Source organism: Delphinapterus leucas, chromosome 3 (assembly GCF_059928025.1).
Source record: "Delphinapterus leucas isolate spDelLeu-1000000601 "Yukka" chromosome 3, BTC_Dleu_Yukka2, whole genome shotgun sequence".
Taxonomy (NCBI): Eukaryota; Metazoa; Chordata; class Mammalia; order Artiodactyla; family Monodontidae; genus Delphinapterus; species Delphinapterus leucas.
The window spans coordinates 92,976,545-92,998,688 of NC_143131.1; the positions used below are offsets into that span (position 1 = coordinate 92,976,545).

Sequence of the window (22,144 nt, forward strand, 5' to 3'; positions counted from 1 at the left end):
TTGTCACTTTCCAGTCCCAGATTCCAATCTCCTTTCAGGAACGATGCCGATAGGGATGTTCAGGAGATGACGAAGATACGCAACTCCAAGATTTCTTACCAAGTCCGCTGGAGAAACAGGGTTGCACAGATTTTCTCATGTTAGGTTCAGTTTAACCTTTTTTTTTTTTTTTTTTTAATTGCGGTACGCGGGCCTCTCACTGTTGTGGCCTCTCCCGTTGAGGAGCACAGGCTCCGGACGCTCAGGCCCAGTGGCCATGGCTCACGGGCCCAGCCGCTCCGGGGCATGCGGGATCCTCCCGGACCGGGGCACGAACCCGCGCCCCCTGCATCGGCAGGCGGACTCTCAACCACTGTGCCACCAGGGAAGCCCCAGTTTAACCTTTTAATGCCTCATTTTTGGGACACAGAAATGCACGCGATCTTCTCACAAGGTTGCTTTCTACCTCTAACTACTGTTTACGTTGTTTGCTTGTGTTGTTTTGCACTGTAACCTTTATTATGGTTACCATAAGGGGGAACCTGAACCATGGGTGGTATGTGCTCACCTCAGCCTCTCCCTGTGAGGTCAAAAACACAGACCATCTGCACGTCCCTGCTGCTTATTTTATCTGTTTCCATGAAAGTTCTCAGCAGTACTTACTCCTTCCTCTGAATTCCTCGATTTCACACATTTTTTTCCTTTATTTCTGCCATCTAACCCTGATTATTTGCTTCCTTCAATACAACCAGTTCTCCTTCTGATCAAAATTGCCCGCTCAGCAAGTGGCCTGAGTGCTCCTCCCGCCTCATGGTTCCATCCTGCACCCCATTTTGGTTTCAGCTATCCCGAACCTCTATCCCAAGCTCCACATGTCCATGTTCACGTTCACGGGCCCCTCTGATTCTCTGCGTGTGCCCTTGCACCCTCGTGACCTATCTAAAACCTGCTTGCCTTTAGACTCATCTTCAGTGCTGCTTCATCCAGGAAGTCTTCCCTGGTCACTGCACACCTGCAGCCCCAGATGCTCCTCTTAGCATTCTTCTTAGGTTAGAATTTGTTCTGAACATATTTGACTCCCAGAAGACAGCATCTGTTTGGTTTCTGCCATCCTATCCTTGTTTTGGTGCTCAATCCAATACCTTGAATGAGGATCCTTAGTTTGCATTTCATGACACTGAAAGCCTTCTGCCTAAGGTGACATTTCTAGTGTGGTATCATTCTTCAGTCTGTGCTCTGACCTCAGTAAGGAATGTTTCCCTCAACAGCTTCCTTCTCCCACCCCTCCCCTATTCACTCCTTTATAAAATCCATCCTAATAAAGTAATTTTTACAAAGCAGGAGATTTGGCAGGCACTGTGTGTTTTGGGACCTGCCAAGCCAAGAGGGTTGAAGGTGGCTATGAAAGATTTTTCAAATGCCATTTATACCAGAGATGCAGCGGCAGCATTTATCTGGCTTTTTTGGCTGGAAAACAGCCTCAGCCAAGCTGAAGTTGATTACATTGGCCATGCAACAAAGAATTTGTTCATCATACACAAAATCTCCCCTTGACTAAAATCAGGGTTTTAACTGCTGATTGAAAGGAGAGCTGATGTATCGGGGCACAATTACCCTCTAGACCAAAAAGGTGACTCTTAAGAATACTTTTTAATTGTTTTCTTTCCTAAACCTAATTATTGTTGACTTTGCAGATGTCTAATAATTTAACTTATTCATAGAACGTTAACCTATATTTTTTGCCTTCACCACTGCCATTCTGATTCATATTTTGACTGTCTGGGGGTTTTATACCTGTTTAAAGTCTTCCCAGATTTCTGTGTGGCTCTTATTAGAAATACTTTATAAAGCAGGGGCTCAGCTGAATTCCTTCCCTGAAAGGATGTTGATTTCTTGAGAGAACCAAGAACTCTGGAGAGTTCTTCCCGTTTCTCTAATATAGATGTGTCTCCCCAGCTTCAAATGGCAGTTGCCTCTTCCCCAGTTTCCAGTGAATACCACTCACCATCTTGGTCCACCCAAAACTGTGGACATTCTGCCCACCCCACGCCCGGTTGTCAGCAACTTGAAGTGAATGCCAGGTTGAGAGAATTTCTTCTCTTCCTTCCTTTCTTCACAGACAGCCTCCCCCTGGGGCTGAGCAGGTACACCTGTGGACTTTGCAACCTCAGAGTTAAATCCCTTGACAATTTTCTTTTCTGGCTTACTTGCAAAATAAATGCTTCAAAGAGGGCTAATTTTTGCTCTGTCCATTTCTGTCTCCAGCGTGTGTGTGGTGTTTGTGGTGGTGTGGGGAGAAGGTCTGTGTGTGCTTTGAAATAGATATTACAATTTTGAGTTTTCTTAGCTTGCCCATAGCTAATTCAGAGACCAGAGGTTGTGAGGGATCCATGAGAGGCTGAGAAGGCGGTGGGGTGTGCTTGTGCAGATGAAACACAGCTGCATTTCAATGTTGTCTTCCTGCTAGCAAATGCAAATTGGAGGAAATAGACCATTGTGTGGTATTCTCTCACTCACTGATTCCGTTCTTCTCCTCACCCCATCCTCCTTTCCTATCCCCTAACTCCATTTCCTTCCTTTAGAGAAACTAAGTGTGATATTTCTCAGACATGCTGACCCATATATACTTCTCGGAGCATTGGTTTTGATCGGCACAGATGAGGTGCTGGTTTTCTAGTCGCTGCAGCCTCAATACTCCTTATGTCCTCTTCCCAGAAGGAAACCCACCAGTGGGACCCTGCTGGTGATGATCTGAGCCACTCCTATTCACCAGACTTTTGATACTTCTCCCCACCATGACCTCAGTGCTAGTAGTCTCAGTTCTTTTTCACCTCGGAATTTGAGGGTGTGAAGAAATCTAATTTCTTGAGGAAATCTTTGAAAGGGAAAAGTTTCTGGTAGACTGGTAGATGAACCTTGTTTGGTGTATAGGTATGGATGTTGACACAGAAGCAAACTTTCAGTTTCAAACGCTGACCGTAGATGTGCCCATCTATTTGGTCTGAGAGGAATCCTGATGCATGTGGCCCGGAGAGGAGACCTGTCTGTTTTCTTTCTGAGTGTCTTTATCTTATCCTTAAAAGACATATTCTCTAGGGATTTGTCTTATGTCTCTTGTCAGTGGAGGCTGACTTCCTTTTTTTTCCCTCAGGGAGGAGGATGAGTACTCAGAACTGCGATCAGAACTCAGCCAGAGTCAGCACGAGGTCAATGAGGACTCTCGCAGTGTGGACCAAGACCAGACCTCTGTCTCCATCCCTGAAAACCAGTCCACCATGGTCACTGCGGACATGGGTGAGTCTGCCTGACATTACCACAAAGCCGGAGTTCGGTTTCTGGATTGTAATAGGAACTTTAGAAACATAAGGCAGCCTGAATTAAAATTTAATTAGTCAAGGAGCTTATTGAGTAGATGAAGGCACATCCATTTCAGGTCTTGACATACTTTTTTGTTGGTCAAAATGGAACCAAAGAGCTGAATTCTCTTTCTGCCTTGTGATTCAAATATATGTCACCTTCTGCTTGAAAATTCTGGAAGTAGGGAACCAGTTAAAAAGGCTGTGGCAGGGCTTCCCTGGTGGCGCAGTGGTTGAGAGTCCATCTGCCGATGCAGGGGACGCGGGTTCGTGTCCCGGTCCGGGAAGATCCCACATGCTGCGGTGCAGCTGGGCCCGTGAGCCATGGCCGCTGAGCCTGCGCATCCGGAGCCTGTGCTCCGCAACGGGAGAGGCCACAACAGTGAGAGGCCCGCGTACTGCAAAAAAAAAAAAAAAAAAGGCTGTGGCAGTGTTCCAAGTTATAGTAAAATCTGAACTGAGATGGCAGGAATGGAAAGGGCGGAGTAAGTAGCGACATATCACAGTGGAAGAACCAATAGGTTTCAGCAACTTTGGGGTAAGGAGGAATCCAAAATGACTAACATGTTCATCCTGAATGACTAAGAGAATGATTATGTTCCTTCGTAAGGAAGCTTGGTTGAGGAATGAGTCGGGAAACAGATATATTATGTCTGAGCTTGTAGAGGAATGTCCATGTGGAAATACGTGGCACATTGTGTTGGTATGGTGTGTTTTAAACTACAGGTTGTGGCCCATTAATGGGTCTTGAAATTATATGAAACAATAAAATATTTTTTAAATGAAATCAAATAGGAAGAAAACAATGACAGTATTGTTTCATGAAGCGTATTTGTTGGAAGTTTATATGTTGTAAGTTGCCAAGTGAAATGTTCCAGCTATGGGGTGCAGTCGAAAGGTTGCAAAACCTCAGGTCTACTTGGAGATGCTTAACTAGATCTCTGGAGAGATTGGGGTTGAGGATAAAGGCTTTGAAGTTATAAGGTAAGGAGATCCCTATGGTTGAAAGGGTGTGGAGTCAAAATGGGGAGAGGCACTATATCTTAGGAAATGTTCATGCACAGGGCAGTGATGGGAAAAGAACGAGGAGAAGGAAGAGAAAGTATAGTACGATTTACAATAGAACTCAAAATTTCATTGGGGAGAGAGACTTTAATCAAATATTAAACACTTACGTTTAATTATCAACCTATATACGTGCTATAACACCAAGAACATAGTACCGTGACAGTGTGTCAAAGGGATTCAGTTTAGGATTTCCAGGATAGCTTCCTCTAGGAAGTAACATTTGAGCTGAGATCGGAGGATAAGTAGGAATTGAGTACATAAAAGAGGAAACGGCATTCAAGGGAGAAGGGAGAGATGTATTCAAGGCCGTGAGAAAAGGTCATCCCGTGTGGAGGGCACAGAGATGTGAGATGGAGGCTTGGAGAGGTAGGCAGGAGTCAGATGGTGCAAGATCTTATAGACCATGTTAGAGAGTCTGACCTTTATTCAAAGACCCACAAGAAACCACTGAATGATTTTAATAGTTGGGGGTTGGGGGAATGAAATGATCAAATTTGCATTTTGAATCAATTACTCTGTGGTGAAGAGAAAGAATCAGTGGATCAAGAGTGAATGGGTGGGCTTCCCTGGTGGCGCAGTGGTTGAGAGTCCACCTGCCGATGCAGGGGACACGGGTTCGTGCCCCGGTCCGGGAAGATCCCACATGCCGCGGAGCGGCTGGGCCCGTGAGCCATGGCCGCTGAGCCTGTGCGTCCGGATCCTGTGCTCCGCAACGGGAGAGGCCACAACAGTGAGAGGCCCGCGCACCGCAAAAAAAAAAAGAGTGAATGGGGGAGGCCAGCTAGGAAACTACTGCAAAAGTCTAGGTGGGCAAAATTGTTTATAGGATTAGGGTGGTGGCAGTTGAGGTGTGGAAAAGCAGGTGAGTATAGAAAGTCAGCAAGATCTGCTAAAGGATCAGTAACAGGGTGAAGGAGGAAGTAGGCATGTGGGGATCTCCTGTAAGTGTCTCGTTCGCACAGTGGATAGACGGTAGGGCCAATCGCCAATATGAAAGCAGGGAAAAAGGTGGTTTTGCTCTGAATTGTATTTTGTTTTACTTGGGGGAGGGTGGAGTAGGGTAGAGATCTTGTGTTTTGTTTGGGCATAAGTTTCAGGCATCTGGAGGTATCTGGGTGGAGATGTTGGGAAGGCAGTAGGTATAAATAAGCCAATAAAGGTCTGGCTGAAGAAGGCAGTTGGGAGACATCAGGCTGTTTGCATATAGTTACTGAAGCAATGGAAGTCGATGTGAAGAGCGAGAACTGCAGAGAGCTGGAGACCAAGCCTAGGGGGCCACCCGCTGAAGAGGAAACTCAGCAGCAGCTCACAGCAGGGACGCACCTCTCAGCTTTTCAGTCTCAGTTTAAATGCACCTCCTCCAAAAGCATCTTGTGAGCACCAGTCTGTGCAAGGCCTTGTGCTGACTCTCACTGCCCCATTAGTTTCCTTCTTACATCACACTGAAATTTCAAGCAATGTATTTGTATTTCTTTGTTTGACTGATGCTCCCGCTAAACCCCACTGAGCAGAAGCATGTTTGTTTTATCTAGTAGTATCTCTCCAGAGCCCACCACATGGCCTGGCACATAGTATGTGTTCAGAGATACTTGTTTGAATGAAGGATTGAAGTAGTCACCCAATCCGTCAACCATTCAATCAGCTGAAGCTGTAAGAAGGAAATGAGGACAGCCCTGTCCACCAGCCAGTGGGGCAGAGAAGGCTCTAATAAGGAAGAAGGGGTCAGCAGGGTGGATTGCTGCTAAGGCCGGATAAGATGGATTTAGCTACATCAAAGTCACTGAGAGCTGTATACTGATACCAGCTTGAGCCAGACAGAAATGGGTTGAGGAGGAGTGAAACCTCCCAGGCCTGGGGCCTTTGCTTTAGGCTGAAACGGCTTCCCTCACACTAACCTGAACCCAGACCCTGGGCCTTAAGTCACAACACACACAGACCCCTGCGATCAGCCCAGCCGTGGGCCCAAGTCCAAAGGGCTCAGCTATACCAGCATCAGAATCTCTAACCCTAGTGGCCCCGAGCTTCTGGACTCAGCCTTCCAGCCTTAGGCAGTGAGACAAGTGAGAGCAGCTGAGAAGTTTCTGATCACTGCAAAGAGACATTCCTACACAGATCCCTCCATTCATTTCTCTGAAATTGTTTTTTTATGAAATGAAGCAAGTGAGCCACACTCCAACAAAATTTCTTAATCAAATAAGCTGGGGGAGTGGAGGGCAAACCCCAATCCAGTGGGCAGGGCGTCTTCACTGCGGGGCATCTCAGGGTTCCAGCTGTGAGGGAGCATCTGTAGCCCGGGCGCCCCACACAGGAGCCAGTGTCTGCTTGTCTGCACTGTGAGCTGGCTTTGTTTTCCCAGGTTGTTTATTTTCATCTTTTCCCTCAGTAAAAATACATGTTCATTGTAACTGGTGGTAGTATCATTCCTGACAAGACTGGGCTCCTGGGGGGGAAGGGACCCTCTCTGCCCGATGCCTGTGTATGTTCTCTGTCCACAATAGGAGGCCTTCATTCATCTATGCAGCAGCTCACTGGGAGCTGTGCTGGAGACTGGGCACGTGAGACTCAGAACCTGCCATCAGATCACTCTGCTCCCACGCTCAAATCCCTCACCCCAGAGTGACATCCCCGCTCCTTACCCTGGCCTTTAGGGCCCCCAGAACCTGGGCATACCCACCTCAGGCCTCATCCTCCCCAACTCTCCCTTTCTTTTTTTTTCTTTTTAAATTTATTTATTTATTTATTTATTTTTGGCTACTTTGGGTCGCCACGCGTGACTTTCTCTAGTTGCAGTGGGCGGGCTTCTCATTGCAGTGGCTTCTCTTGTTGTGGAGCACAGGCTCTAGGTGCACAGGCTCAGTAGTTGTGGCTCGCGGGCGCTAGAGCGCAGGCTCAGTAGCTGTGGCCCACGGGCTTAGTTGCTCTGCGGCATGTGGGATCTTCCTGGACCAGGGTTCGAACCTGCATCCCCTACGTTGACAGGTGGATTCTTAACCACTGCACCAACAGGGAAGTCCCTCCCCAACTCTCCTGTTTTCTTCCCAGCTCTGGCCACACCGGCCTCCTTGCTTTCCCTCAGACCTGACCAGAATCTCTGGCCTCAGGGTTTCTGCGTCCACACGTGCCTCTCTGATGCATGTCAGTCAGCTGTCCTCTCATCACAGGCCTTCCCCAACCCCCTGGTAGAGTCCTGGTGCTGTCACTCGCTCTCACAATGCGGGTACTCCTTTCCCGTCCCTGCTTCATTTTTCTTCACAGCACTTAGCACTACCCGGTGATACCTCGTGTTTGTATTTATTTCCTTATATATGTATCACCAGTCTTTATTAGTCTCTTGCACTAGAACGCAGGTTCCATGCAGGCAGGGACTTCGGCTCTCCTGTTTACCGAAGTAACAGTGCCCGCTCGTAGGAGGCTCCCAGATACGTGAGGAACAGTGAACACCGTCTTGGAGCTCACGGTTCTTTGGAGAATGCAAAGGAAACAGGGAATGACTGGCAGTGGGACCACAAAAGGAGGTGGGCATGGGCCCCTAGCGACACCCTCGAGTGGGAGCATCAGAAGACGTGGCCAGTAGTCACATCTAAGCAGAAAGCTGCGGGATAAGTGGGAACGATGCAAGCCAAGAGCAGGGGGCAGGAGGAGAGTGCTGTGGGCATGGCCGGTACCTGCCAGGTCCCCGTGGAGGGCAGGCACCCGGGCAGCAAGGAGGAGGACCTGATTAAGGCCCCAGCTGAGCCCCGCCCCTGCGTGTTCATGGGCTGCATCTTCTTAACTCCTGTGCCATTTTCCTATTAAATTGCTTCAGTAGGGAAAAAAGCTACCGTTTATAAACACCATCATAGGAGATCATTAAAAAGTAGCCATTTCATTATGCCTGCTATATTTGCAAACTTGCATTAGCAACCCAGAGGTTTTCTTGACCTGGATTTTATATACAGAGTTTGCTGCAGTATATTTGGCGATCTCCACTTAAGAAAACAGGAGTATTCCCTTCATCAAAACGCACTTGTCGTTTGTTTTCAAACCCCACTCATCACAGCCTGGCTGGCCTCTCGATAAGCTGGCTCCAGGGCGCGGTCCTCAGAGCCTGGAGGAGTAAACCAGCAATTTAGAAAATGTTTTGACTTACCTAAGCAGTCATATACAGCAGAAAGGTCCCGGTGGTGTCACACTGCATCTTAAAATAAATTGCATTACCTCTGTTCAAACCTGGTCACATAATCGTTTGTAAAGTAAAGGTAATTAAGTAGACAAAGATAAGGTAGGAATTATGAGTTGGGATTTCTATTTCGTAATTTGGCAGAGAGTTCTAGTTCAAAGGGAGGCTGCATATCATAACTAACATGCTTTGTTCACTTACTTTGTGTTGAGCATTTACATGCATCCTCATGTTCAATCCTCAGCCTTGAAGGAGGCCCTGTAACTCTCCTCATCTGTAAAACTGGGATGACAGAGTTCAGAGAGGGCAAGTCATTTGTCCAAGACCGCACAGCTAAGCAGTTGTCTTTGCTGTTGCCGCCCGTGTTTCTGTAGATGGCTTTGCTTTTACACACCCCTGCTTAAACGGTGAAGCATGCTTATGGATGGTGTGCTCTACTTACTGCCCTCCTTTGAGGCCTCTAGTACTGGTGGCAGAATTTAGGGAGCAGCTGTCTGATTACAGCACCTGGCTTACTAGCAGAGTATTTGCTGTTCACTGAGATCTTGCAGATCTCCGTCTTAGAAACAACACCCTTAGACCAAACCATTCTGGGTGTTGCAGTAGAGCTGAGCACAGATGTGTGTGAGATGGGCTCAGTGTTGCGTCATGCATGTTAGCGTTTGTGGGGCGCGCTCCCTCTAGCAGGCTGTCTTCCCAACTCTGTTCATGGAACAGCAAAGCTTGTCTGGAGCAACTGTCTGTAAACCAAACAAAATCCCTGATCTGATGGGCTTTTGCGCAGGCTGTGATGGGTTCTGCTCCTGTGTTTTGAGATCTTTTCTGGTTTTAGGTGAGAAATTCTTTTTTTTTTGTGGAATTTAGCAATGCTGAACTATTAAACCCTCAGCGAGGACAGGAAGCATATGATACCATGTTTGCTGGTGTGATCATTTAGATAGAGATTTCCTTCTTGTGCGTAGTTTTTGGAGGACAACCAAGGAAGAATTTACACATGAAACCTGGCTATTTGGCATGACTGTGACTATGAAATATGTTTAATGTTGAAGCCAGATTTTCCTGGCTTAATGGCCCATGAGGCTTAAAGGCTTCAGGAGAAATCTTCCAAAGTGTCGAGCAGCCCCTCTCAGTGGGGACAAAGGGGGGTCGGGGCAGGGAAAGCAGTCCCGCCTTCTCTAAAAATGATTTCTGCAGAGTGGGAGAGAAGTGTTTACAAAGGCAAAGCAGCCTGTCCAGAGAAAACTGGATTTTTGTTAGGAATGAGGCACTAAGTAGGCAGTTATATTCCAGCAGAGAATTTTTCGAGGAGAATCAGATCATTGGTAACCTGATTCTGAAACTTTGAGAAACCAGTCCCCAGGTTGGAAAAGTTAGACAGGACTGAAACTAGTACCCTGACTTGACGATGGAACAGCCCAAGCCCTGTGCTGCTTTTGTTTTTCTTCTCCTTACTTTAACTGGGCAGCTCAATTTATCCCAGGAGGTTCATGATGTTGGTCATCCCTGAGAACCAAGCCCAGGGAAGGCTTAGAAGTTTCAAACATTGACTCACGGGGGGCTCTCTAAAGAGACTGTGCGCTCCCTCCCGGGGATCTGAGCCTGGTCAAACAAGGCCTGTCTGTGAATGTTAGCAGGGCCGAGGGGCCAAGGAGGCCACCTAATATCATTCCAGAACTTTCCTCACAGAGTAACCAAGCTTGAGTGGGAAAGATTATGGCTCCACTTCACTTTGTGGTACTTTTGAAATATTTCCCTCAAACTCCACAATTCAGTAATTTTTCAGCACCCAAAAGAGACTTAGAGTATAAGATAGATATGGAAGGGCGTTGATCCACCACGTTTGCTCAGAATGAGCTCCCATGATTGTTAGGTTCATGAACTCCTTTCCTAAGATAAGCAGCCTTTATTTTCTAAGCAGACCATGTCTTCTCAGATTGGATTGTTTTGGGGGCTGTTTGGAACTCATGACATCTTTTTCCTTAAAACCAGTGTCATAGAGGACTGTTAGCTGCCCAGACCAGCCCCGGAAGCCTATCTCGTCTATAATGGTAATAAAGTACGGACCTCACTAGTGTTACTGCAGCCCCACCCATTGCTGTGGACATTGTTTTTGTGAGAAGAGGTTCTGCAGACTACATTCGCATGCCACAAGCACATTTTCCAAGTTGATGATACTTTGTCAGTGAGCAGTCTAACAAAACTTGATACTTTTGGGCTTCCCTGGTGGCGCAGTGGTTGAGAGTCCGTCTGCCGATGCAGGGGACGTGGGTTTGTGCCCCGGGTCCGGGAAGATCCCACATGCCGCGGAGCAGCTGGGCCTATGAGCCATGGCCGCTGAGCCTGCGCGTCCCGAGCCTGTGCTCCGCAACAGGAGAGGCCACAACAGTGAGAGGCCCGCGTACCGGAAAAAAACAACAACAACAACAACAAAAACAAAACAAAACTTGATACTTTTAAAAATTAGCTTAGGGCTTCCCTGGTGGCGCAGTGGTTGAGAGTCCGCCTGCCGATGCAGGGGACACAGGTTCGTGCCCCGGTCCGGGAGGATCCCACATGCCGCGGAGCGGCTGGGCCCGTGAGCCATGGCCATTGAGCCTGCACATCCGGAGCCTATGCTCCGCAATGGGAGAGGCCACAAGAGTGAGAGGCCTGCGTACAGCAAAAAAAAAAAAAAAAAATTAGAAAAAGTCTTTCATTACCTTTACACGTTCAACTCATGTGGTCTTTATCAAGTACTACTCCGTGCCCAGTGTTGTGAGCGTCTAGGAACATAGGATGGATGAACAGAGTGCCTGCTCCCCGGAGCCAGACTTCGTAGGGTCCATGTGTCAAATAATAAGTAATTATGGGGAATGCGATGCCTCAAAGAAAGAAGTAAATACGAGACTATAGGTAATCGGGGAAGGCTCACTGGAAGAGCAGATTTTAAGGCAAAGCTTTAAAAAGAACCATTATGAAAAGAGAATGAGGGGCTTCCAACCTAGGCAGACACATCACCATTAACTGTGAAGTGAATGCCGAGCCCCAGGAGTAAGTACGTTTGAAGTTGGGACCATATTTTGGAGCAGATTCATTCTGGTAAATGCACGTTGCTTGGGATCAAAGGACCAGGGGAATATTTCTAACATCTAGCCTATTTAGGTATATTTTTATTTGGGTTAGGGTTCTCACAGGGGGTTCAACAAAAGTAGAGTCAGCCTTTAACACCGTATTCAAAATGAACCAACTCTGGTATGGTTTATTGTGTACAGCACTGGAGATAGGTCTAATTGATCCTGAAAGAGGAAAACCAGCTTTGCCCACTAGTATGTATTTAACCAAGAAAGCATGCTGGTGAGGCATCATTTCCATAGCCATGAATGTCCTCTGGCCTCCTTTCCAGATTTCCCAGGTGCTTGGGTCTTCCCTCAGACAGCAACCTAAAAACTTAAGGCTTTGGGTTCTCATTAGAAAAATAGAACCTGAGCTGTCTTTTCTCCAGCTGCTATCAGAAGTCTAACTGGGGCAAGTTGCGTTTGGAAAAGATGGCCCACCCAGGCAGGTGCTGCAGACTCTGACAGCGGTGGGCAGCAGATGGGGTGAGGAAAGCAGGCAGAACAGTGGAGCACCATGGCCTGACGAGTACAAAGGGGCAGCTGCTGGCCACTCTGCCCACTGCTGTCATGGGAAGAGCTGGGCCCGGTATTGCCTGACCTTCTAATTTTACAGGAATAGCTGTAAATTCTAATAATTTTTAAATGCTGGCAATTAATTCAAAAATGTTTTTTAAAAAAGGCTGCACCGGTTATGAAACCCTGCCATCCTCTGGTTGAAGGGAGATGTCCCTTCCATTTATTCTTTTTTATCCTCTGTTTCATCTCTACAGCAAATTAGACAGCTAGAAGGCAGAGTGCCAAGATTGTGTGAGCTTAGCCTTGCCCAGAATTCCCTTTACGTTGTACTTGAATGGTCTACAGCTTAAATTTAATTGAAAGTTAGTGTCAGAAGAAACCATATGAAATCTGCATATGTGGGAAATTGTGGCTGAAAGGACTCACAATCACATCGCTTCACACCACATATGAAGTCCCAGGTACCTAAACTCTTCTAGCATCTAATAGTTAAAAACACATTGCGTCCCTTGTGCAACTGGAATGCTTCCTCCTTTTTGACGGGAGATCATTCATTTCTGCCCTGGCTGCCAGGGAGCATGGCACTAAGTAGAAGAGTCAGCCCTAGTAGCTGTGTTCACCTCCTTTGGCTTCCTCAGCCTTTCCCTGGTCCCAGTCATTGTGTTTTTCCCTTATTCGTGGTTGCTTGCTATGTGCCACCTCAAATTCATTTTTATAAAGCTATAACCTCTGGTAGAATAATGAGTATTTGCTGCAAAGGACATCCTCTTTGTCCCATGGACACGGAACCGAGCCGTTAGCTTTACTTTACAAAGCACAGCATAGCCTGAGGGGCCGCAGCGGGCCTGCCTCGTGTGACCCTTCACACGGGAGTTCCATGTCAAGTGTGCAGTGCAGTGGCACTACGTACATTCACAGAGCTGTGCAACCATCACCAATATCCATTTTCAGAATTTTCTTATCCTCCCACACAGGAATTCTGTATTCATTGAACAGTGTTGCCCCATTTGCCCATCTACTGTAACCTCTCTTCTCTCTTTTTTTGTATTTTTATTTTTTTAATTAATTTATTTTTGGCTGTGTTGGGTCTTCGTTGCTGTACGCAGGCTTTCTGTAGTTGCAGTGAGCGGGGGCTACTCTTCGTTGCATTGCGCAGGCTTCTCACTGTGGTGGCTTCTCTTGTTGTGGAACACGGGCTCTAGGCATACAGGCTTCAGTAGTTGTGGCACGTGGGCTCAGTAGTGGTTCACGAGCTCTAGAGCGCAGGCTTAGTAGTTGTGGTGACATGGGTTTAGCTGCTCCGTGGCATGTGGGATCTTCCTGGACTAGGGATCAAACCCATGCCCCCTGCGTTGGCAGGCAGATTCTTAACCACTGTGCCACCAGGGAAGTCCCTCTTCTACTTTCTATGAATTTTCCTATTCCAGGTACCTAATATAAATGGAATCATATAATATTTGTCCTTTTGTAACTGACTTATTTCACTTAGCCTAATGTTTTCAGGGGTCATCCATGTTGTAGCAGTATCAGAATTCTGTCCCTTTTTAAGGCGGAATAATATTCTGTCATGCGTTTATACCACATTTTGCTTACCCATTCATCTGTCAACAGATACTTGGATTATTTCCATCTTTTGACTATTGTGAATAATGCTACTGTGAACATTGGCATACAAGCATCTGTTTGAGTCTGTGCTTTCAGTTTTTTGGAGCATGTACCTAGGAGTGGAATTGCTGGGTCATATGGTAATTCTATGTTTAACTTTTTCGGGAACCACCAAACTGTTTTCTACAGTGGCTGCACCACTTTACATTCCCACCAACAATGTGCAAGGGTTACAGTTTCTCCATATTCTTGTCAACGCTTGTTCTTTCCTCTTGTTGTTGTTGTTGTTTTTGATAACTTCCATCCTCTCCGTAGTGTCAGTCTTGCCTTTAATCCATGCTGACGGTATCTTCCTTTTGGGGAGTCTATGAACATTTAATGTAGTTAATGATCGATTGATTGTGGGTCTTTCAGTTTACTATTTGTTTTCTGTTTGCCCCTTCTGAATTTTTTGTTCTTCTGTCCATCCTGTCTTCCTTCTTTTGGGTTAACCACATAGTTTTTAGAATTTTATTTTATTTATTGGTTTCTGGCTCTGCCTCTTCATCGTTATTTTCTAGTGATTGTTCTAAGAATTACATTATACATGGTTAATTTTTCCGAGTCCACTCACAGTTAATATTCCTCCTTTAATTCTGATATATGTCCTCTGTTGCCTTTCCTGGGAAACAGCGGCTATGAGTAGGTACCCTCACAGGCTTGGCTGAGCTGACTTGTTCTTGTCCACATATCAGTACTTGTTTTGGGTTGGAGCAGTGTGAAGGTAGCCCTGGACACAGAAGGGCGACACTGTACTTCGAGCCCTGCCCGCCACCCATCGTACAGCTGTGGGTAAGTAACTGGGTGTCTTCGAGTCTCAGATTCCTCCTCTTTGGAGCGAGGCTTACCACCTTCCTGCTGGAGTGGAACTTGATGATGTATGTGAAAGCCCTTTCTGAAGTGTCAAGAGTGCTGATCAAACCAGAGTCACTGTGATCATCACCTAAATGAAGAGCCTTTTTTTTTTCATTGTAGTAAAAAACGTATTACATAAAATTTACCATCTTAACCATTTTTAAGTGTACCAGTCCGTGCTGTTAGTTTTATTCACATTGTTGTGCAACAGATCTCCAGAACTTTTTTTATCTTGCAAAACTGAAATTGTACCCATCAAACAATACCTGCCCCGTCCCCCTTCCTTCCAGCCCCTGGTAACCACCTTCCTACTTTCTGTCCCCTATGCGTTTGACTACTTTAGATAGCTCATATAAGTGGAATCATACAGTATTTGTCTTTTTTAGTAACTGCCTTATTTCACCTAGCTTAATATCCTTAAGGTTCATCCATGTTGTAGCACGTGTCAGAATTTCCTCCCTTTTTAAGGCTGAATAATATTCTGATGTATGTATGTACCACACTTGGTTTATCCATTCATTCGCCGATGGACACGGGTTATTTCCATCTTTTGGCTGTTATGGACATGATATACAAGGATCTGTCTGAGGGCCTACTTTCCATTCTTTTGGGTATGTACCCAGCAGTGGAATTGTTGGATCACATGGTAGTTCTATTTTTAATTTTTGAGAAACTGCCATACTGTTTTCCAAAGCAGTTGCACCATTTTACTATTCCCACCAACAGTGCACAAGGACCCCAATTTCTCCACTTCCTCACCAATACCTGTTATTTTCTGTTGTTGTTGATATAGTAGCCATCCTAATGGGCCTGAGATGATATTTCATTGTGGTTTATAAATGAGGCCCTTTCTGTTTGCTCTGGAACTCTTGGTCCCTTGTCTGAGCTTATCTTGCTCCTCTGGTCCCGTAACTTAAACTTCGGGTCTTTTATAAAGACTCCAACTACCTTGGCCTTCAGTGTTGAAGCTCCAGTGCCTGGCAGGGCCCATACCGTGCAGGGCGTTGGAGGCCAAGGGAAGGAACTGAGGATTTATTCAAAGTCTATATTTAGAAGAATGTGCCACCAACTGAAAGATAAGGCCACCCTGTATCGAGCAGCGTTGATGGTGGGGTGAGTGATTGGTGCTATGCGACAGCACCAACAGGGGACCCAGATTATCCGCTTCTGCCAGCCTGGCTACCCTGTCCTACTGTGAGGCCCCGAACTGGGAACACTGACAAAAGACAGCCAGGGGTCACCTGATTACTGGTGGGGCTTATGTAAAACCAGTGGGTAATAGGCAAGAGTGTGTGGGGTTCATCATCCAGCCTGTGTGATATACACATTGGGCTTCCTAAGACCAAGGAAAGCATTCATAGCCCTCCTAGGCATGAATAGAATATGCTCCTGAGCTGTTTGCAGTCTGCATGTTAATTTAAATGCCTTCCTCCATCTTCCTTTTTATTTATTTATTTATTTGGTTGCACCAGGTCTTATTTGCAGCTCGTGGGCTCCTTAGTCACGGCACGTGGGCTTCTTAGTTGTGTCATGCGAACTCTTAGTTGCGGCACGCATGTGGGATCTAGTTCCCTGACCAGGGATTGAACCCAGGCCCCCTGCATTGGGAGTGCGGAGTCTTATGCACTGTGCCACCAGGGAAGTCTCCCCTCTGTCTTCCTGATGCTCCGTCCTATACTTGCATCATGCTCTCTGTGGTTACTTTCCCCAGGGTAGTGGGAGAGAGGACTGTGGCTTTTGCCACGTACGTCTGTGAGCCTCTCAGAGTTGAAAGTCTCATGCTCATCTCTGTACCCTGCTTCTAGCCTGAGGCCAGGGCTCAGCAACCGATTAAAGAATGAGAAAGAAAGACTGATCAGGTCCCTACACTTGCCTCCTGTTGCCTGTAGCCCAACATCCTCAGGACACAGCCTGGTGGCACCTCTCCAGTCCTGCTGTGAAGACCCCTCAGCAGACATGTCCAGGGTGATCATTGCATCAGGTGGGGCCGTGCTAGGGAAATCCTTATGAATGGCTGAATAGAGACATCTTCCTTCCTCATCCCACTCAGGAATAATCCAAATAATTCAGGGGTGTGTGTTAACTGCAGCTCAGGGTACCAGGAAACCCTGCACCTCACGGTAAATGATCCTTTGGAGAAACTTCTCCATTCGTTACCCTGGAATTAAGTGTGCTCGGGAGATAGTTTCATCAGCATGTGTGGGAACTAAGGAGTGCTGCACCTGGCTCTGCACCTCCTTGTCTTGAGTTGGTGATGGGCACCTGCCGTCCGTCTGCAGAGGGCTTCGGCAGTAGAGGTTGTCCTCCTGTTGTCAGCAGTTCAGGGCATGGTCCATACTGAGGACAAAAAGCATAAGGTGGATGTAAAACATGCTGCTGTTGACAGTCTATTTCTAGTCTTGCTGGCTCTTAAATATATAATGATGTGGTATTTATATTTGGTCATTTAAAAATAACTTTTGATTGCCTGTCTCGGAGATGAAATGAGGAGGAAGGTCAGAGTCCCTTCTTTCTTGAAGCTTACACTTTAGTAGAGGAGAGATGACAGACACATAGGTCAGAGCAGATAGCGATAATTGCCATGGAGAAGATAGGATAATCGGACAGGGGCTAAGGGGGAAGAGATGGAACCCCATACTTCAGACAGAGAAGAGCTTGGTAAGGAGGCGGCATTTGAGCTGAGAGCTGAATGTAGGAGGAGATTTGGGTAGAATTCAGTCTCGGCAGAGGGAGGAACAAAGGAAAAGGAAGCCCTGGGGCAGATGAGAGGTTGGCATCTTCCAAGGATGGAGAGAAGGCAGGAGCGTGAACATAGCATAGTGATGCGGGGGAAGGTGGACAGATGAGGCAAGGACCAGAGAAGCCAGTGGTTCCCACCCCGACTACACGTTAGGGTTATCTGAGGAGCCTAAAAAATTTTCCAGTGCCAAAGCTCCACTTGTAGAGATTGTGATTTAATTGGCCTGGGTGGGGCCTGGACATTGGTGTTTTGTAAAAGCTCCCCAGGAAGTTCCACGGTACAGCCTGGGTTGAAACATCAACAGGGCTGATTGTGCAGAGCCTTAGAGACTCTGGTAAGGAGTTTAGACTTTATTTGAATGACAGTTTATATAACGGTTTGGGCCGGGGGAGTAACATGATCCAGCTTATGTCCTTAAGAGACTCACTTTGGCTACAGTGTTGGGGACTGGAGGTAGGAGGTTGTTCCGGTGGTTCAGTCAAGAAATGATGGCGGCTGGGACCAAGGCTGGTGTCAGTGGAGATGGTAAGAAGAGGTCAGTTTGAGGATATGTTTTGGAGGTTGCAGTCAAAAAATGGATTGGATTTAGGGTGTGAAGCAAAAGGAAATCAAGGTTGCCAGAGAGTTAACCACAGTAACTGGGAGGATGGTAGTGCTGTTCACAGAGCTGGGAGAGGTGGGGAAAACAGGTTGGAGAGGAGGGGGAATCATTGTGTTCATTGGTTGCAGTGAAAGCTTCACACTTCTCTTCTGTCTAGATTTAGGTAACTTGTAGATATAGGCAGTCAAATAAAGTTGCCCAGAATATTCTGAGAAATCCTCTTACTGTAATGCTGGGAGTTTTCTTGAAGTCTTCCGCAAGTGAGCGCCAAAGGCAATTGACTATTTTAGGGCATGGAACCTGCGATGAGAAGGGAAGAGGAGGGAAGTGTGAAGACTTTAAGCTTCTTCCATACAGGAGTCAGGCCGAGTGTAAGGGAAAGGTGTACTTTGATAAATCGCTGTAGTTAACACCTGTCTTGCTATAAAAATTGAATGGCATAGTGATACATAGAATCCAAAATAGGTTGACATATTTATATTTGACTTAAGGGGATTTTTGCCCCCCAAAATTATCTTTTAAGATATGTCTAGTTCACATTAAGATTATAATTAATTCTCCTCCCTGGACTAAGCCGTGGGTGTCCAGCAATTAAAAGTAACCCAGACTTTTAAGGCAGAATCAAATTATTAGAATTGCTTACAAGGCATTTACATGGAGAACAATATGGAATTTGTTAGAATAGTTTGTTTTCCCCCGATGGAAGAAGTGGTATAAATTGCAGTAGTAGAGCCTGTTGATTGGTTATATCAGGGAAAAAAGTCCTGATTATAAGCTCGCTGAGGGCAAGAACTGTCCCTTATACAGTTGCTATTTTTTTTAAACACCTAGTGTCTCTGCTCACTCTGGGGTTTTTTTGTTTTTTTCGTTTAGTAAAGTTATGAGATCTTTTTAGCTGAAACTTTTCCTGAAATCAGTCCTTATCTGAATGGCTGAGCAGGAAGGTTGACCAGAAGTCCTAACAGCCCCTTCTGGGACACTTCTTTGTTCTTACTAGAGAAACTTGAGATGTGTCTGGCTTTGAGTGAAAGACGAGAGAATGCAGCATGGCATGGCTGTCTAGAAAATGGCCGTGATCTGAAACTCCTTAATAAAGCCTTTGCATTGGCCCCAGGCCTCAGAAGGCCAGCAGGCTGGGAGATCAGGCTGCCGGTGTTAAACCTGGACACGTCCAGCTCCACTGCCATCCATTTCACCTGAATGGGTTCCTCTCCGTAAGCGAAACAGAGAGCGCTCATCGCCCACCTGCCTGCTTAACTCGTTGTATCCGCATCCCCTTTCAGATAACTGCAGCGACCTGAACTCGGAGCTGCAGAGGGTGCTGACGGGGCTGGAGAATGTGGTCTGCTGCAGGAAGAAGAGTAGCTGCAGCCTCTCGGTGGCAGAGGTGGACAGGCACATCGAGCAGCTCACCACTGCCAGCGAGCACTGTGACTTGGCTATTAAGGTAGGACCCCCCCCCCAACCCCCATCCTTTCTGTCTGGCTCTTTTCAGATCACATGAGGGAAATGATCAGGTGCCTTTCCTCTGAAGTGTGATTTTACTCAGAGACCTATTAGAGAGTGAGTGTTTCTAAGAAAGCCATACTAAAGATTGGGCCAACAGGGAGAAGCAGGAGCCCTATAAATTTTTGCTGGGTTGACTCACATCAGAAAAAGTCATTATATCAATAGTCAAGATCACTGGCTTTGCTGCAAAAATGACTATTTCCTTGGAAACTATTAGACCACTAGTATTGAACCATGTCATTTTAGTGTGGTTCATCATGTAGCACTCTGAGGTTGTAAGATTAACTTGGAAATTTTGTTAAAGCTTTCAGGTCTCTGGAATATTATTTCCGGAGTTATCTATTCATGGTGCTAACAAGGGGGACGTTCAGGGCCTGAACGAGTCATCTATCCTGAGTGCACTGGACTGGACCTCAGTCCCGCCTTTCATGTGCATTCATCTTACTGCTTAGGGAGGACCAGGTGACAAGAATCTGCTGCATCTCCACAAAGTCATCATGAGCAACGAGAATGTCAAGTCCCCTTGATACAGGGCCTCTGGTATCTTTATGTTACTTCACCAGAGCTTAGTGACCTAGGCATCACAATTCAAACTGAAAAGTCTGAGAGGAGCCTATATAAAGGAAAAATGTGATGTGTTATTTGAAAAATGTTTGAGGACTCTGGGCCCAAGTTTCTATCAACTGGAATCCTGGATTTCGCAAAAGAGCTATGGTCTCTCGAGGTAAACCATGATGCATGTTTATAATACATCTGGTTTCCCATCTTTATTCATCACAATTATAAATACATAGTTGATGTGGTTTGGGGAAGTAACCACTAGTATTTCTTGCTTTGGAATCTCCAGACCCTGTATTTGATTGTAATGTCAGCTTGGGTGCTAGCCCCAGCCTTAGCATTGAGAGGGAAGGAGGAAGCCAAGGGTGTCTGCCAACCAGCAAGGGACAGAGCAGGCCCTGGAGTAGGGCTGAGTAGGACATGAGTCTCTTACTTGAGAGGAAGGACAAAGCACTGCATGTGGAAAGTGGCAGCACGATTTGGGCAACTGTCCTCATCAGGGAACCAATGTGAGCATCCAAGAGTGACACATCCTTATGCCACCCATTTTTGAGACCTGTTTCCCATCCCTTCTCTTCACTGCCTTCTACCTCTACCCCTACATGGCAATTCCACCTCGTCTTTCCAAATCATTTGGTGTATGCTTCCTTTTCCAAAGGACAGTAATTGTGAATGAATAGTTTCTGAAAGCAAACAGAATGAGTTGTTCCTTTTTTTTTCAAATTTTATGCGTGTTTCTTCTCCATTAATACTGTTGTTTTTAATGAATTTTTAAAAACACTCTCCACGTAGTATTAAGATTCTGTTCTTTTTAAGCACATAGCTGTGTTATTAATTTCCCTGCTGTCTTAGAAACCTCCACAATGAACTTACTCTTTTCTGTGTCACTGAGGTTTATTTTTGTCTTTCTTATCTTGGGACTGAACCTCATTCACACCTTCTGATTCTGTTGTGACACTAAAAGCTGTAAACAGTGATGTGACCTATCCTATTGCTGAGTTGGAACATGGGAAGCCTGTAATTTAGGAAACTTCCAGTTAGATTTTGTATGCAGTTTGCAACTTCACATTTGCTTTATCGGGATCACTAACTGGCTTGCTGTCTGGTTATGTGTATTCACCGACTCTGGACCGTGGGTGAGGGAGATAAACATCTGTGTGGACATGGCAGTTAGCACTACTGATAGACTTAAATACCAGGAAGGAATGGTGCTTTTCTTACTGGGGGGACTGCTGGGTAACACAGACTGTAACCCAGGCAAGTGACAGAGCCTCATCTGAAAATGGGGAGAGGATAGATAATCAGGGGCTCTCATTAGTCTTGATTACTTTCTGCAGTGAAGTGACTGTGGAACCCACCCCTCTGGGGACACTCACCCCGGGCTGGCCTGTTTTCTCCCCCTCCCGTTTCTCCCAGGGAACTCACTTGGCTTGTCTCTGTGGCTGTGTTTTGTAGACAGTGGAGGAGATCGAAGGGGTCCTTGGCCGGGACCTGTATCCCAACCTTGCTGAAGAGCGGTCTCGATGGGAGAAGGAGCTGGCTGGGCTGAGGGAAGAGAACGAGAGCCTGACTGCCATGCTGTGCAGCAAAGAGGAGGAGCTGAACAGGACCAAGGCCACCATGAACGCCATCCGGGAGGAGCGGGACCGGCTGCGGAGGAGGGTGAGTGCCAGGCCTTTCCCTGGGGGCTTGGGCCAAAGGAGAAGCCAGCTGGTCGAGCCAAGAGCAGCCCCAAGAATTTGGTGGCATTTCTAGTCTTGTGAATCACCATCCCTTTCTGGTGATGAAGTCGTGCTTGAAAGTATTCTGAAAGCGCTGAGACGTGCAGGTAAGATTTTTAAAAACGCTCTTCTCTGCAATCGCAGATCTAAGTGGATGCTAAAAATTATCCCAGTGCAGTGATTCTCGACCATTCTCTGGGTACACACATCTTCCCCCAAGCTCAATTAAGATGTTCTTCCTTTGAGGTAGGATAATAATATTTTATAATTTGCAAAAATATACAGAATTTCCCCTTTGCAGTTTCTTCTGTAAATTTTTCTTGAAACTTATAGTACCTGCTCT

At 46.3% G+C, this 22,144-nt stretch overlaps 1 protein-coding gene across 4 annotated transcripts in view; it reads left to right on the top strand.

The window, feature by feature from the left end:
- The window catches only part of MCC (MCC regulator of Wnt signaling pathway), a 432,845-nt gene that overhangs the window by 340,539 nt on the left and 70,162 nt on the right, over positions 1–22,144 (top strand). For all 4 annotated transcript variants that reach the window (XM_022591311.3, XM_089908423.1, XM_022591356.3 and 1 more), the window contains 3 exons: positions 3,131–3,273; positions 19,297–19,460; positions 21,536–21,742. In XM_022591311.3, the coding sequence (XP_022447019.2) occupies positions 3,131–3,273; positions 19,297–19,460; positions 21,536–21,742 (514 nt within the window). The remainder of the gene's footprint in view (positions 1–3,130; positions 3,274–19,296; positions 19,461–21,535; positions 21,743–22,144) is intronic.